The sequence below is a fragment of the Oratosquilla oratoria genome, chromosome 16, assembly GCF_046742065.1.
Source record: "Oratosquilla oratoria isolate Oo_2021 chromosome 16, ASM4674206v1, whole genome shotgun sequence".
Lineage (NCBI taxonomy): Eukaryota > Metazoa > Arthropoda > Malacostraca > Stomatopoda > Squillidae > Oratosquilla > Oratosquilla oratoria.
The window spans coordinates 10,378,181-10,393,299 of NC_134792.1; the positions used below are offsets into that span (position 1 = coordinate 10,378,181).

The 15,119-nt window shown below is 40.2% G+C and overlaps 1 protein-coding gene across 10 annotated transcripts in view; it reads right to left on the reverse strand.

Annotated features, from left to right (window-relative positions):
- The window catches only part of LOC143033825 (5-phosphohydroxy-L-lysine phospho-lyase-like), a 345,670-nt gene that overhangs the window by 157,026 nt on the left and 173,525 nt on the right, over positions 1-15,119 (reverse strand). Inside the window, exon 1 of one of the 10 annotated variants that reach the window (XM_076199345.1) lies at positions 14,894-15,119. This exon is cut by the window's right edge and continues 318 nt beyond it. The exons of the other annotated variants lie outside the window; for them this stretch is intronic. Within the exon in view, the coding sequence (XP_076055460.1) occupies positions 14,894-14,937 (44 nt within the window). The 5' untranslated portion in view covers positions 14,938-15,119. The remainder of the gene's footprint in view (positions 1-14,893) is intronic. 10 annotated transcript variants of the gene reach the window in all.

Consider the following 15,119-nt stretch of genomic DNA (forward strand, 5'->3'; position numbering starts at 1 on the left):
TAGGAAAGGGGAAGGATTTTTGGGGGGCTTTTATGGATCTGGAAAAGGCTTACGACAGGGTAGACAGAAAGGCACTGTGGGAGGTTATGCAGATATATGGGATAGGAGGAAAGCTTCTAGGAGCTGTCAAGAGTTTTTATGAGAGTAGGAGAGCTTGTGGCAGGATTAGAAATGGAGAGAGTGAGTGGTTCGAGGTAAAGGTGGGACTTCGTCAAGGATGCGTTATGTCGCCCTGGCTGTTCAACTTATACATGGATGGGGTAGTGCGAGAGGTAAATGCAAGGGTAGTGGGTCAGGGATTGGAGATGGTTAAAGAAAATGGAGAAAAGTGGGAGGTGAGCCAGCTGTTCTTTGCGGACGACACTGCGCTTGTGGCAGGATCGGAGGAGGGATTGAGGAAGTTGGTGACAGAGTTTGGGAGAGTATATGATAGAATAGAGCTAAAGATAAATGTGGGTAAAAGTAAGGTGATGAGATGTACAAGGGGTGAAAGTGGTAGTAGACTGGAAGTGAGCATTAAGGGAGAGCGACTGGAGGAAGTGGATAGTTTTAGATACTTGGGTGCAAACGTGGCAGGAAAAGGTGGAGTGAAGGTGGAGGTAGAATGCAGATAGAGAGAAGCGAGTAAATGCCTTGGTGGATTGAAGAGTGTAATGAGGAATAGACATTTGGGAATGGATGCTAAGAGGAGACTGTATGAAGGAGTGATTGTGCCAACAGCACTGTATGGGACAGAAACATGGAACATAAGAGAGGAAGAGAGAAGGAGTTTGAATGTGCTTGAGATGAGGTGTCTGAGAAGTATGATGGGGGTTACTAGGCTGGATCGAGTGAGAAATGAGGAGGTGGAAAGGGAGTTGGTAGATAGGGTTGATGAAAGAGTATTAGGAAGGGTTTGGACACATGGAAAGAATGAGTGAAGAAAGACTAGTAAAAGAGGTATGGAAGGCAGATGTGGAGGGAGTGAACATGAGGGGACGTCCTAGGATGAGGTGGATGGATGGGGTAAAGGGGGCTTTGGGGAAGAGGGGAATGTCTGTTGAGGAAGGACGGGAGAGGACAGAAGACAGGGGTGAATGGAGAATGGTTGTATATGGATGATGTTGTGATGCATGAGGTGGAATGGACGGGATGGGGGGGGGGGGGGTGAGGTAGTATGTATGAGCAAAATTTGACGCAGTCCGAAGGGATTTCTCCCCGTCTTCTCCTTTTATGCATGGGGGGACGGAGAGGGGGGGGTCGCCGATTTAATGAAGCGGCCTTGCTGTGGATGTGCCGTGTCTTGCGACACTGCTTCTGACCCAGGGCAGTGGACAAGGTGCAGGGATGACCTGTCATCCAGGAGGTGCTAAGATAAGAGGGAGGGTGGAGGGGTGTGGAGTGTATTCAGGGATGCAATGGGTGGGAATGATTTTATTCCTTTTCCTTTTTGGCTACCTTCCTTGTAAGGGGAAAAAAGCCTTGGCATATGTATGTATGTATGTAAGTTGTTACCAAGAGTCTAATCTTTCATTTCCTGCATAGGCAGTTGATATGGACACCTTCATGTTCAAGATATATCATCTTCATTATACAATATTATACAACATAAAAATATTCACTACATGTAACATATACATGTGACTGAAACAGTTTAGTGGGGAATTATACTCTATTGGAAAGGGTAATTAATAAGTTCACCAGAGAAGTTGAACAACTTTTATGACACGCTCACGTATAAAAACTCCCAGATTCCCTTTCTTAAATTTTTAAAAAAAGAAAGAAAAAAAATCTGTAATCAGCATACGAAACTATATACCACACACACACACACACAGCTCTCTTCCGGGAGTAAAATAGCTGTCGATCACGAGTCCAACACGTGATCCAAAGACCAAGGTGACCAAAGTGAATCACACACACACACACACGACTCGGTGGCGCAGTTGGTGGAGCACTGGACTGGGAAGTACGGTGGTGCTCGCAGTACCTGGTTCGAATCCTGCCCAGGGCCGAAATTATTTCGGTATCGCTGTGCTTCGGGTCGTTACTCTGACTCTCGTGGGCGGGGAGTTGTGTGTGTGTGTGTGTGTGTGTGTGTGTGTGTGTGTGTGTGTGTGTGTGTGTGTGTGTGTGTGTGTGTGAAAGGTCATAGCATTACCCATAGATCGGTCATGCGAGCTCTAAGCTCTCTTCCGGGAGGGAAATAGCTGTCGATCACGAGTCCAACACGTGATCCAAAGACCAAGGTGAATACACACACACCTGTCCAGGGCTGAAGTAATTTCAGTATCGGTGCGCTCCGAGTTGTTACTCCAACTCTCGTGGGCGGGGAGTTTGGGGGGGGGGTGCTTGCAAGGTCACAGCATTACCCATAGATCGGTCATACGAGCTCTGAGCTCTCTTCCGAAAGAGAAATAGCTGTCGATCACGAGCCCAGCACGTGATCCATAAATTATTAGATTATTAGATTTCATTGGCAGCGTGTTTTTTTTCCTCAATTATTTTTTCATACAAATTAGTTCATATTCTTATTTAAAAACAGAAGCATATTGGCATTTTCATCACTTAAGCATATATATACACACATACACACACACACACAAACACACACACACACACACACACACACACACATATATATATATATATATATATATATATATATATATATATATATATATATATGGGTCTTCGTTTGGCGACACGCGGAGTTTTTCGATGAAACTTTCACAATCAATATAGTGTCGTATGCTGATCACAGAAATAACATTAATTCTATTGAGAAATTAAAAAAGTGCCGAAAAAACGGTTTTAATGGTGAAAAATTACCGAGACCTTAGCGGTACATACTTGCTTAATGGTAAAAGTTTAACCGGTAAAATTAGCGGGACACTGGGCCCGTCAGTACCGCCAAACCGATACGCGCTTACCGAGACCTTAGCGGTACACCCCGTAACGGTATTTTACCGGTAAAATTAGCGGCACACTGGGCCCGTCAATACCGCCAAGCCGAGACGTGCTTACCGAGACCTTAGCGGTACACCCCTTAACGGTATTTTACCGGTAATGTGGCACACTGGGCCCGTCATGCCGCCAGTACCGCCAAGCCGAGACGCGCTTACCGAGACCTCAGCGGTTCATCCCTTAACGGTATTTTACCGGTAAAGTTAGCGGCACACTGGGCCCGTGCCGTCAGTCCGTCACTCAGTACAACAAAGGCGAGACGTGCTTATCGCTCTCTGAGTGTTATGGTATAGCTTATCGAGTTATCGATTAACGGAACCTTAACGGTACCAGAATTTTTACTGGTAAAGTACCGTTAAGGTTGTTACCGGTAAAACCGGTAACTTTACCGGTATCTGCCCACCACTAGTATAGCTTATCGAGTTATCGGTTAACGGAACCTTACCGGTACCAGAATTTGTACCGGTAAAATACCGTTAATGTTATTACCGGTAAAACCGGTAACTTTACCGGTATCTGCCCACCACTAGTAGTTAGTTAACTTGGCAACAGGCCTACTGTAATCAGGGTTAAATAAAATTCTAACACTCCATTTACGGTGACCCGCTGTTTTCTGTTACTGATCCAAGCTCTATTCCATTCTAACACTTTTCCTCCTATGCCATAGGCTTGATTTTATTTAATAGTTTCTGGTGGGGCACCTTGTTGAACGCTTTGCTAAAGTCAAGGTAAATCACATCGTAGTTATCATTGTTGTCTGACGCCTTATATACTAAAGTGCAAAAGGATAGAAGATTAGTCACACATGACCTACTCTTGGAGAAACCATGCTGTGTGTCACGAATTAAATCATGTCTCTCGATGTGTTCTCTGAGTCTATTTACTATTATTGATTCAAGCATTTTACCTATAACCGATGACTGATTGGCCTGTAGTTGCACATAGACGATTTATCTCCCTTTTTAAAAACAGGAACAACGTTTGCCTGCCCCCAAGCAGTAGGCACAAATTAAACCAGTGTCTACCGATTTCTTAAATATTTCAGTTAACCAGTCGCAATTTCAAATTTACACTCCTTAAGCACTCGGAAAAATTTCGTCTGGACCCGGGGATTTTGTAGCTTTTAAGTCTTCTATCTGCTTGACTGCTTCTACTTTACTAATGCTGATATTAGATAGTCTACTTTCTTTATCCCCACTGAAAATCGGATCGCAGTCAGGTACCTTATCTAATCTCTCATTAGTAAACATCGAGAGAAAATATTTGTTAAACTCCTCACTCATTTTTTCATTTCAGTCATGAGAGGAGTTAAATCATATCTAGATGACATGGCGATATTTAGCGACACTTGGGAACATCTAAACATGTTGCATGAGTTCTTTGAGAGAGCCGACAGGGCTAACCTAACCGTAAATTTAGAAGAAAAAAAAAACGTAATTTTGGACATGCCTAAGTATCCTACTTGGGTTTCAAAGAAGATAATTCTGAAGTACCCCCCTTAGCAGCTAACGTTCAAGCCATCAGAGACCTCCCTACACCCACGAATAGAAGAAAGACGATTCTAGGAATGGTAGGTTACTACAGAAAATTCTGTTCAAATTTATTTGATATTGCAGAACCATTGACAGATTTGTTGAGAAACGAGCGGAAGTACGCTTGGACAGAACACTGTCAGCAAGATTTTCAAAAATTAAAACTAATTCTTATGAACGAATCTCCTGAAAAGCCCAAATCCTTAAAAAAATCTTCCACTTGTTCACAGATGCAAGTGATGTTGCTTTAGGAGCAACGCTAATGCAAGAAACATGAAATATTGTACGCTACAGCTTATTTCAGTAAGAAATTGAACCCCAGCCAACGCAACTATGCCACAATCGAAAAAAAAAAAAAATGTTTGGCAGTTGTGACAGCATTGCAGCATTTTAAACCATATTTACATCTATTTTTACACATTCATTTACACACTGACCACAACCCTTTATTTTTTAAACAAGCTCCCCGTTTCAAAATCTAACCAAAGACTCACGAGATGGAGTCTCCTTTTACACTCACCACATACACCATGTAAAAGGATCATATAACGTCCTTGCCTATTCCCTATCGAGAATCGACTTAATTAAAAGGGTGAGGGTGTCACGTCCTTAGCGTGATAGAATCCTGTGGTTGTGCTGTGTCACGGCCTTGTGTGAATAAAGTGTGCTGTTTGTATTTTTTAAGGCACGCCTTGTTTGAATATGTGTTATTTATTATCATTAATGTTTGTTATAAATTGTATTTCATATGTAAACCATTGCGCAATTCCAGTCTGTTGGGGCGCGCTTCGAAATTCGTTCTGTCATGATGCCAAGCTCAGAAAAACGTTACTTAATTTGGCGCGAAACCATGTTCTGCTTTCCCATTGGTTGGAGTTGCCTTAACTACCTACTTTAGATACATTTCGATATCCCGGAAACGTAAGCACCCATTCCTGGGCTGTAAAAGGCGAAGCAGAGAGACACACAAAAGAGAGACTACCGAGAGGGACTACAGAGAGAGAACCAAGCAGAAAGACAAGAAAAGAAGCAGACGCCCACTGCTCATCAGAATCTAGATAGAAAAATTTTCTACATTCGTCGATTACAACTCAACTAAACAAGTCCTTTGGACCTCAAGTGCCAAATCCGTGAATTTGGCAATATCCACTCAAAGTGCAAAGTCTTTGTTTTTTTTCGAATTATTTCGGACTTCTCCAGACTGCTGCTGAACTAAGTGCAACTCTACATTCTCCATCTGTTACTTCTCTACTATGATACATAAACAAATCTCCAACGAGTTCCCGACTACCAGAAGATTCCATACCAGAAGTTATCGTCCATCAGCCTCTTCCCAAACAACTCATTTGTTCCCGAGACTTGAAGAGCGGACCAGACGACTTTTCCTAGGTGCGACTTCAAGCAACCAGAATACAGACTCATCTACACCATAATCAAGACTTCATATTGCCCATCTGGTCTTACGTGTGTTATACCTGGTAATTGTTTATATATCCATTTATTATTCATGTAACATATATTGCTATTCTTATTCTATGTCCATTTATGTTGTTTGTGTATTTTATTATTGTAAATAATAGTTTTAACGAAGTTTAATTATCCTGTCTGAACTCTCACACGGCCGAGCTGCGCACGGCCTTGTTTTTATTTATTTTTTCGTGTCGCGACGAGCCTGGCCCTTAGGAGGGTCGTGCCAATGAGTTATACTGAATCTATAAACAAGAAGTTAATTCAATCCACCATCAAAAAACTAATGAATCAATCTATTCTATCTATATAATTCAAAGGCTTACCAGGGAGATAGCCAATCTCGAAAGGTATATAACCCTACCCATTCCACTCCCATCCACTACCCTTTCCTCCTCATCTCTTATAGATGACGGGTCATCCTTGTATCAGGCATGAACGAATTCATAAAAATAATAAATAAAACGAATTAATGTTAGGAAGTTGCCCTCAATTCTAGTCCTCGGTCCTCATCACTCCTCTCATCCTCACATCTTCTCTGGCTGTCCCACGACCTTTGACTTCCGAGGCCCCCCAAGGGAATCACTCGTGGGGTCAGTCGTGTGACTGATGTGCCGCCTGACCTCCTTGAGGAACACACGTGCAGTACCAACATCGGCCAGCGATGACTAACCTGTACCTCGCCCAGCCACGTGATGAACACTGAATTTGTGAGTCACCGGCATGAGAACGTTTTGCGTCCAACTTCCCATGTATTGAATTTAACCTCACGCCAATTAAGAGCACGGGTCATGACCGCCCTGTGTATATAAAGACCAGACGAATGCCAAAGATTCAGATCGCCTCGGAGCATCACACAGTGAGCCTGGCTCGTGGTCTCCTTGCTTTCTCACCTCCTCCCACCTCCCCCGCAAGCAGATCGCCTCGGAACATCATATTGCGAGTCTGGCTCGCGGACTCCTTGCTTTCTCACCTCCCTCCTTTCCCCGCAAGTAGATCGCCTTGGGACATGACTTAAACACACAAGTCGTCACCTCCCTCGCTGCCTCGTCCCCTTCCCTTTTCTCACCCTTAGAAGCGAACCACACAACACTGGCACCCAAATTCATTGCTAAATAAAACCAACACTCTCTCCATCAGAGTTTACCTTCAACCAGCCTAACATTTGGCGCCCAACGTGGGGCAAGACTACCAGTCTAACAATGAACAAATAAAAATGTATGAAAAATGTCACTACGTACTCAACAAGAAAACTTGTGGGGACCAGCAGGTTTCCAATTGATGACGAAGCATTCTTCCGAAGGAGGAAATCTGTTGAAACTACGCGACGTTGCCCCGCCCCAACCTTAACAAGATCAACCCCTACCGTAACGTGTGCTCCCTTTCCTTCCACTCAGAAGCAGAAGGGATAATAAAGATGGCTATACTATAGTATCAAGGTTCAAAGTCTTCAACAAGAATACAGTTTCCATTTTGCATGTGTAGAGTATGTTGCTGGTTATTGCTATTACTGTCAGTATTGTTTTTACAAAGTGTTTATTCATTAATCACGACTTTTATCACAGATTGAATACCTTCTAATGATATTCACGAATTATAGAATTGTTCTGCCTGCCGCCTGCTGATTTTATTCAGTCGCAGAAACCCACTTCGGACACTACTGAAGGATTGAACCCACTTCAATTAACATATTACTCTTCACTTGTTCATTTATTCTCGCTGTCGTCAGTCGATTATATTTCAACACAAGGATATACCCACCCCATATTTCACGAAAGGATTGATGGTGAGAATATCCAAATCTATCAAGGCCGTGGCGGAACAGGAAGAGCTTCGACTGGCTGTGAGACACCAAACAAAACGAGTTCGGTCGGACGGGACAGTCGCTCGCTCTCTCCTTCCAAGACGAAACCATAACAATGCATTATGACCTTGGACGCGTAAACTCAGGTGTGTGCGTGTCTATATATATATATATATATATATATATATATATATATATATATATATATATATATATATATATATATATATGTGTGTGTGTGTGTGTGTGTGTGTGTGTGTGTGTGTGTGTGTGCATATGATTCACTACCACAGCCTTGGACCACGTGTTGAATTCGTGATCGACATCTATTACCCCTCCCCCAATGAGAGCTAGGAGCTCATATATGACCGATCTATGGGTAATGCTGTGACCTTACACGCACACACATACCCAACTCCCCGCACATGATAGTTGGAGTAACGACTCGCAGAGCAGCGATACTGAAAATATTTTAAGCCCTGGGCGGGATTCGAACTAGGACCGCCGTAGTGGCGGCCGCGAACGCTACCACTGTGCCGTCGAGTCGTGTGCATGCATATATTCTCAATATTTGCTAATAGTCGGTAGACATTAAAGAAATAAAAAATCATGACCTTGAACGCATACGCAACTCACGCGTGTTTGTGTTTATATAATGTATGTGTGCATATATATATATATATATATATATATATATATATATATATATATGAGAGTAATTCGCTAGTAGCAGCGACATCAAACCGATATTTTTTTTTTGTGACAGTTGCATGTGGGATTCGAACCCGCTGTACTCGGCCATCCGTAAATTACCTTCCCAGTGCCCTAACCACCAGACCACAGAGGCTATAAAATCCTTGAAACCTGGAACCGAACTGATTCCCGAGGGAAGGAAGATCACTTATTACGGCGATCCGAAATTCCTGTTTTACTCAAGGACCAGCCCACCAGTGATATGGGGTAAGGACCGGGTCGAACCCCTTTCACGCTTATCGCCATTGTAACTATGAGAGTAATTCGCTAGTAGCAGCGACATCAAACCGATATTTTTTTTGTGACAGTTGCATGTGGGATTCGAACCCGCTGTACTCGGCCATCCGTAAATTACCTTCCCAGTGCCCTAACCACCAGACCACAGAGGCTATAAAATCCTTGAAACCTGGAACCGAACTGATTCCCGAGGGAAGGAAGATCACTTATTACGGCGATCCGAAATTCCGGTTTGATGTCGCTGCTACTAGCGAATTACTCTCATAGTTACAATGGCGATAAGCGTGAAAGGGGTTCGACCCGGTCCTTACCCCATATCACTGGTGGGCTGGTCCTTGAGTAAAACAGGAATTTCGGATCGCCGTAATAAGTGATCTTCCTTCCCTCGGGAATCAGTTCGGTTCCAGGTTTCAAGGATTTTATAGCCTCTGTGGTCTGGTGGTTAGGGCACTGGGAAGGTAATTTACGGATGGCCGAGTACAGCGGGTTCGAATCCCACATGCAACTGTCACAAAAAAAAATATCGATATATATATATATATATATATATATATATATATATATGCAAAAGAAAAAGGAAACTAACGAAGCAGAGCGCATTCGTATATTACATCTTCAGTGCACAGAAGATATAATATACTAAATTGGGACAAGAGGACATGAAAAGAAACTTAAAAAACATAGTTATAGAAGAGAACTAAAGAACAGTTTTCCACATAGAGTGCTGGACACTTGGAACACACTGGACGAAAAAACAGTGTGTGCCAAAACCATTCATGAATTTAAGAGCAAACTAGACACTGTGAGATACAAAGGCGGGACACCACGAGCGTAGCTCCCTTTCCCGTAAAATAAAACTAGGTAAATACAACTAGGTAATACGAAAGCGCTCTGCTTCGTTAGTTTCTTTTTTCAAGTGGTATACTTTGCATAAGTGAACACACGCACCCATGTTCTTATTAGCATATATATATATATATATGTATATATATATATATATCTATATATATATATGTTTATATATGAATATATATATGTATATATATACATATATATACAAATATATACATATATATACAAATATATACATATATATATATATATGCATATATATACATAATATATATATATATATATATATATACAATATTTGCTAATAGTAGACATTATTAAAGAAATGAAAAATAGAGAAAGATGAAGCGAATATATATATATATATATATATATATATATATATATATATATATATATATATATATATATATCAGTCTTTATTCTTTTCAGTCTGCTAGTCTGAAACACATAAGTGCCCATTTCCTCTATGCATTTATTTTTTTCTGCAAGTGTGGATTTTTCAGAGGAAACGGACAAGACACGCTGCAATTATAAACTTGCAATAATTCTTAGTCAAAGTATGCGTGCGTGCGTTTGTGGGTGTGCGTGTTTATTTACGGACCTTCCAAGTTACGAAGGATTTCTAAACAGTGCACGATTACTTATATATATATATATATATATATATATATATATATATATATATATATATATATATATATATATATATATATATATATATATATATACATACATACCCAAACCTAAACCGATTGAATGAAGCGGCCTTGCTGTGGATGTGCTGTGTCTTGCGACACTGCTTCTGACCTAGGGCGGTGGACAAGGTGCAGGGATGACCCGTCATCCAGGAGGTGCTCAGATGAGAGGGAGGGTGGGAGGGGTGTGGAGTGTAATTAGGGATGAAATGGGTGGGAGTGTTTTTATGCCTTTCCCTTTTTGGCTACCTCCCTTGAAAGGGGGGAAAAGCCTTGGTATATGTATGTATAATAACAATATTACATTTTTATTATTACCATCATTATTATTACTTTCATTATCTTTATTATTATTATTGTTACTATTATTATTTAAATATTTAATTTTTCGTTTTTATTATCGTTGTTATCACTATTATTGTTATAATTAATACTTTTTATTTCTTGGTTATTAGTATTATAATATTTTTATTATTTTTTATTATATTATTATTATAATTACTTCCATTTTATTGTTATTATTTTCATTATTATTATTATTACTTCTACTGTATTATTATAATTTTTGTTATTATTATTGTTACTATTATCATTTAAATATTTTTCTTCATTGTTATCATTACTATTGTTACATTTTCTATTAATAATTTCTTTGTTATTAGTGTTATCATATTTAATTGTAAAAATTTCTTCATTGTTACGCTAGCCACAATGTGATGTTCACATTCGTCACCAACTATGGTAACTCGGGGAGGTGGTGAGGTCTACCCCATGTATATAATGCCCACAGCCCGTTTGTACACATATTCCTTTGAAAAAGCATACCTGCGAAACTAGTCAGGAATAAACTCAAGACTAAGACTCCTGTGTGTCCTATTCCGCTTACATCAACCTGTCAGAATGTCTCAATATATATATATATATATATATATATATATATATATTAGTCTTTATTCTTTTCAGTCTGCTAGTCAGAAACACATAAGTGCCCACTTCCTCTATGCATTTCTTTTTTCTGCAAGTGTGGATTTTTCAGAGGAAACAGACAAGACACACTGCAATTATAAACTTGCAATAATTCTTAGTCAAAGTGTGCGTGCGTGGGTTTGTGGGTGTGCGTGTTTATTTACGGACCTTCCAAGTTACGAAGGATTTCTAAACAGTGCACGATTACTTATATATATATATATATATATATATATATATATATATATACACACATACATACATATACATACATATATACAAATATATACATATATATATACATATATATATATATATATTTCTAAATAGAAATGTAGTAGCACATTTGTAAATAACACACAGGAACCCACAGTCGGAGAAAGAATAAACTTCGAATAAAGAATAATCCTATATTTCGGCTATCAACTGTAGCCCTCTTCAGGAAAGTACATAAGATAGAGAACAGAGGGGGACTTATAAACTACAGTAAGAAGAGATGTGGACAGTTGACCTCACTCAGGCGCGGGGCAAACTGGGGTGGCGGAGGAGGGAGGGGGTGAGGAAAGGGGAGGATGTAACGTCCGTACTAGCTTATTTATTGCTGCGCGTGAGATTGTCAGGTGTCCACTGCCCTTTAGAAATATTAATATTAGGGCATTCCTCAATTAATGCTGATTCGACTATTTTCCTCCTGAAACCACAGTGGGATTTGAACACTAATCTGGCCTTACCCCAGTCGAAAGAATGATTCTTATTTTTAACATGAAGAAATACAGCCGAATTTTCCTGCCCATACCTAATTGACCTTTTATGTTCTGCCAATCTAGTGTTCAAGTCTCTCCCGGTTTGACCCAAGTAAACCAAATCACAATCTTTGCAGGGCAAACAATAAACACCAGGTGACTCAACTTCCTTCGGTTTTTGTTGAACGTTCACAATTTGCTTACGTACGGTGTTAGGATAGTGATAGGCAATAGTGAGACGTTCACGAGGAAACAATTTAGTAGAAGAACTGATGGTATTATTGAATGGAATTTTTAAAATGTCCTTAAAGGAGCGGTGAAAATTTGAGGGGACGGAAGTTTTAAAATGGTTGGCCCTAGCCTTACTGAGGGCTTGGTCCAGAAACCAAGGTGGATAAGCCAACTTCTCAAGTTGACATTTGATCACCTCAATCTCTTGGTCCAGAAATTGAGGACTGCAAATCCTGAAAGCCCTCAAGAAAAGGCCAGAGGCAACACTTTTCTTGACATTGTCAGGGTGATTGCTAAAAAAGTGGAGATAACTGCCTGAATGGGTAGGCTTACGGTATACTGTAAAGAATAAATTATCATCAGTTCTTCTTAACAAAATATCCAAGAAAGGGATTTGGTGTCCTTCTTCCCATTCAACTTTAAACTTAAGATTCGGGGTCAATTGGTTCAATTTATCATGGAGGAAAATAGTCGAATCAGCATTAATTGTTATATATATATATATATATATATATATATATATATATAATATATATATATATATATATATATAATATTTGCTAATAGTAGACATTATTAAAGAAATGAAAAATAGAGAAAGATGAAGCGAATATATATATATATATATATATATATATATATATATATATATATTAGTCTTTATTTTTTTCAGTCTGCTAGTCAGAAACACATAAGTGCCCACTTCCTCTATGCATTTCTTTTTTCTGCAAGTGTGGATTTTTCAGAGGAAACAGACAAGACACACTGCAATTATAAACTTGCAATAATTCTTAGTGAAAGTGTGCGTGCGTGCATTTGTGGGTGTGCGTGTTTATTTACGGACCTTCAAAGTTACGAAGGATTTCTAAACAGTGCACGATTTCTTATGGATTACTGTTTTCAGCAGAAGCCAAAGAACACCTGCCGTCCTCAGTGAAACGACTAAAATGTAGCAAAAGACGATAACCAAAATTTGGTGCCATATTCTCTTACCTCTGCAGCTACCGGTGATTGTCACGTGCCCTGGCTATCCGACCACACGGGGCAAATGTGGCTCTTCCAACAGTGATTAGGTACGTTTTGACTGCGGGTACATTCACTACCAAATGTGATACGTTAGACAACGAACGACAGTTGACTCAGGTCTGGTGAGTTCCTTTCTTTATAAATCGGGAAAACATTACATGATGACGAAGTCTTTCGATACAACATTTCGTTCATTCGAGCTTCATAAAGTATTTGATAAAGCTCTAACAAACGAAACGTTGGAGATCCAGTAAAGACTACGCCCTCCCATAGTGCGTTTCCTGGGCTGCTTGTCGGCAGTTGCATCTCTCATTCTTTGTTTATGTTCGGATCTTCTTATTAATCTAGATCTTTGAAATATGTATACAAAGAGAAAGAATGGGGAGGAGCAACGTCGATACCCGCCTCTATTTCGCGCTATACCTCTTTTCACTGATAAGAACACGATGAAGGGTACTTCAGTGATGAAGTACGGGTGAACCAAAATTCGTCACAATGCAATCTCGGGTAAACGCGTGCGCGTGCGGGTATTTACCTAATTGTATTCACCTAAAAGTAGTATACAGTAAAGGAGCAACGCTTGTTGCGTCCCGTCTCCTATTCTCAAATTTTCTAACAGATTCAAATGCATGTACGGTTCCAACTTAATCTATGTATATATTTGATTTCCAATTATTTGAACTCGTGTACTGTTTGAGCTTGAGCTATATCACCTCAGCTATTCCACATATTTAAGCATCTATATGGGAAACTGTATTTCTTCGCATCCTTTCGACATGTGGTCTTTCTTAATTTACTTGTGCGGTATGTAGTTGTCTAACTGAAAAAGCAACGCTCGCGAGGTCCTGTCTCTTACTCTCCAATCTATTATACATTCCTAACACTAATTTTAAATATAAATATGGACATGAATGGACACATGGGGATTGATACAATGCTATTAAAATTTCGCTGCAGAGTTGTTCATATATTTTTTTTTATTCTTTATTATTTGTATGGCACTAAATACGACAGTTTTTCGATATCAAACCCATTTAGGTCATACGCCATTTTATACCAACTTTGCCACCGCTCATCCCGTAGCATAAGCCTCGTTGACATAAGCTAATTTGGTAGCCACTAGTGCAAGTAAGCGTTGACACTAGGATAGTTTGGAGGTAAGTTTACCAACTTTCCGTTGACATTAATAATAATAATAATAAGTTTATTTGGCAATGAATCAATATAAATGAAGTGCAGATAATGAAAAGAACACATAGTTCGAAATAACAATTACAATTGCCGAGGATAACAGGGTTAGTTTACAAGTCGCTTTAGTACTAGTGGCTACTAAACTACCCTCGTGTCAACGAGGTTTATATAACGATAACCAGAACACACACACACACACACATATATATTTGTTCTGTGTATGCTGCGCAACGAAAAGACCACAATGACTCGGTTGCCAGGAGTCAACCAACCTTTCAGTTGACGAGAATGAAATTCCCTATTTTCGCTAAACCAAAATATAGAAAGAGCTCCACAGGCCTTAAAGGATTCCACCCCTTCCCCATCAAATATAGTTCTATTACTCCTGTCGCCAGACGATTTCATTCATCTGTGTTGACAACCTTACCCGCTCCTGACAGTACCTACCGGGGAACACGCAAGGGGCCACGCTGGGTCGGGCACATGTGCATGACTGTCCAAGTCTTCTTCGACGTCGTCGAAATATCCCCCTCTCCAGGTCTAGCGAGGTCGCAGCAGACAGCGGAGCCCCACGACAACAACTGCAAAAGGTTCTTCACCGCAACATTGGTCCCGCAACACGCGCCATTCCGCGACCTCGCCGCCGCTGCCGCCGTAGTCACTCAGAGACTAC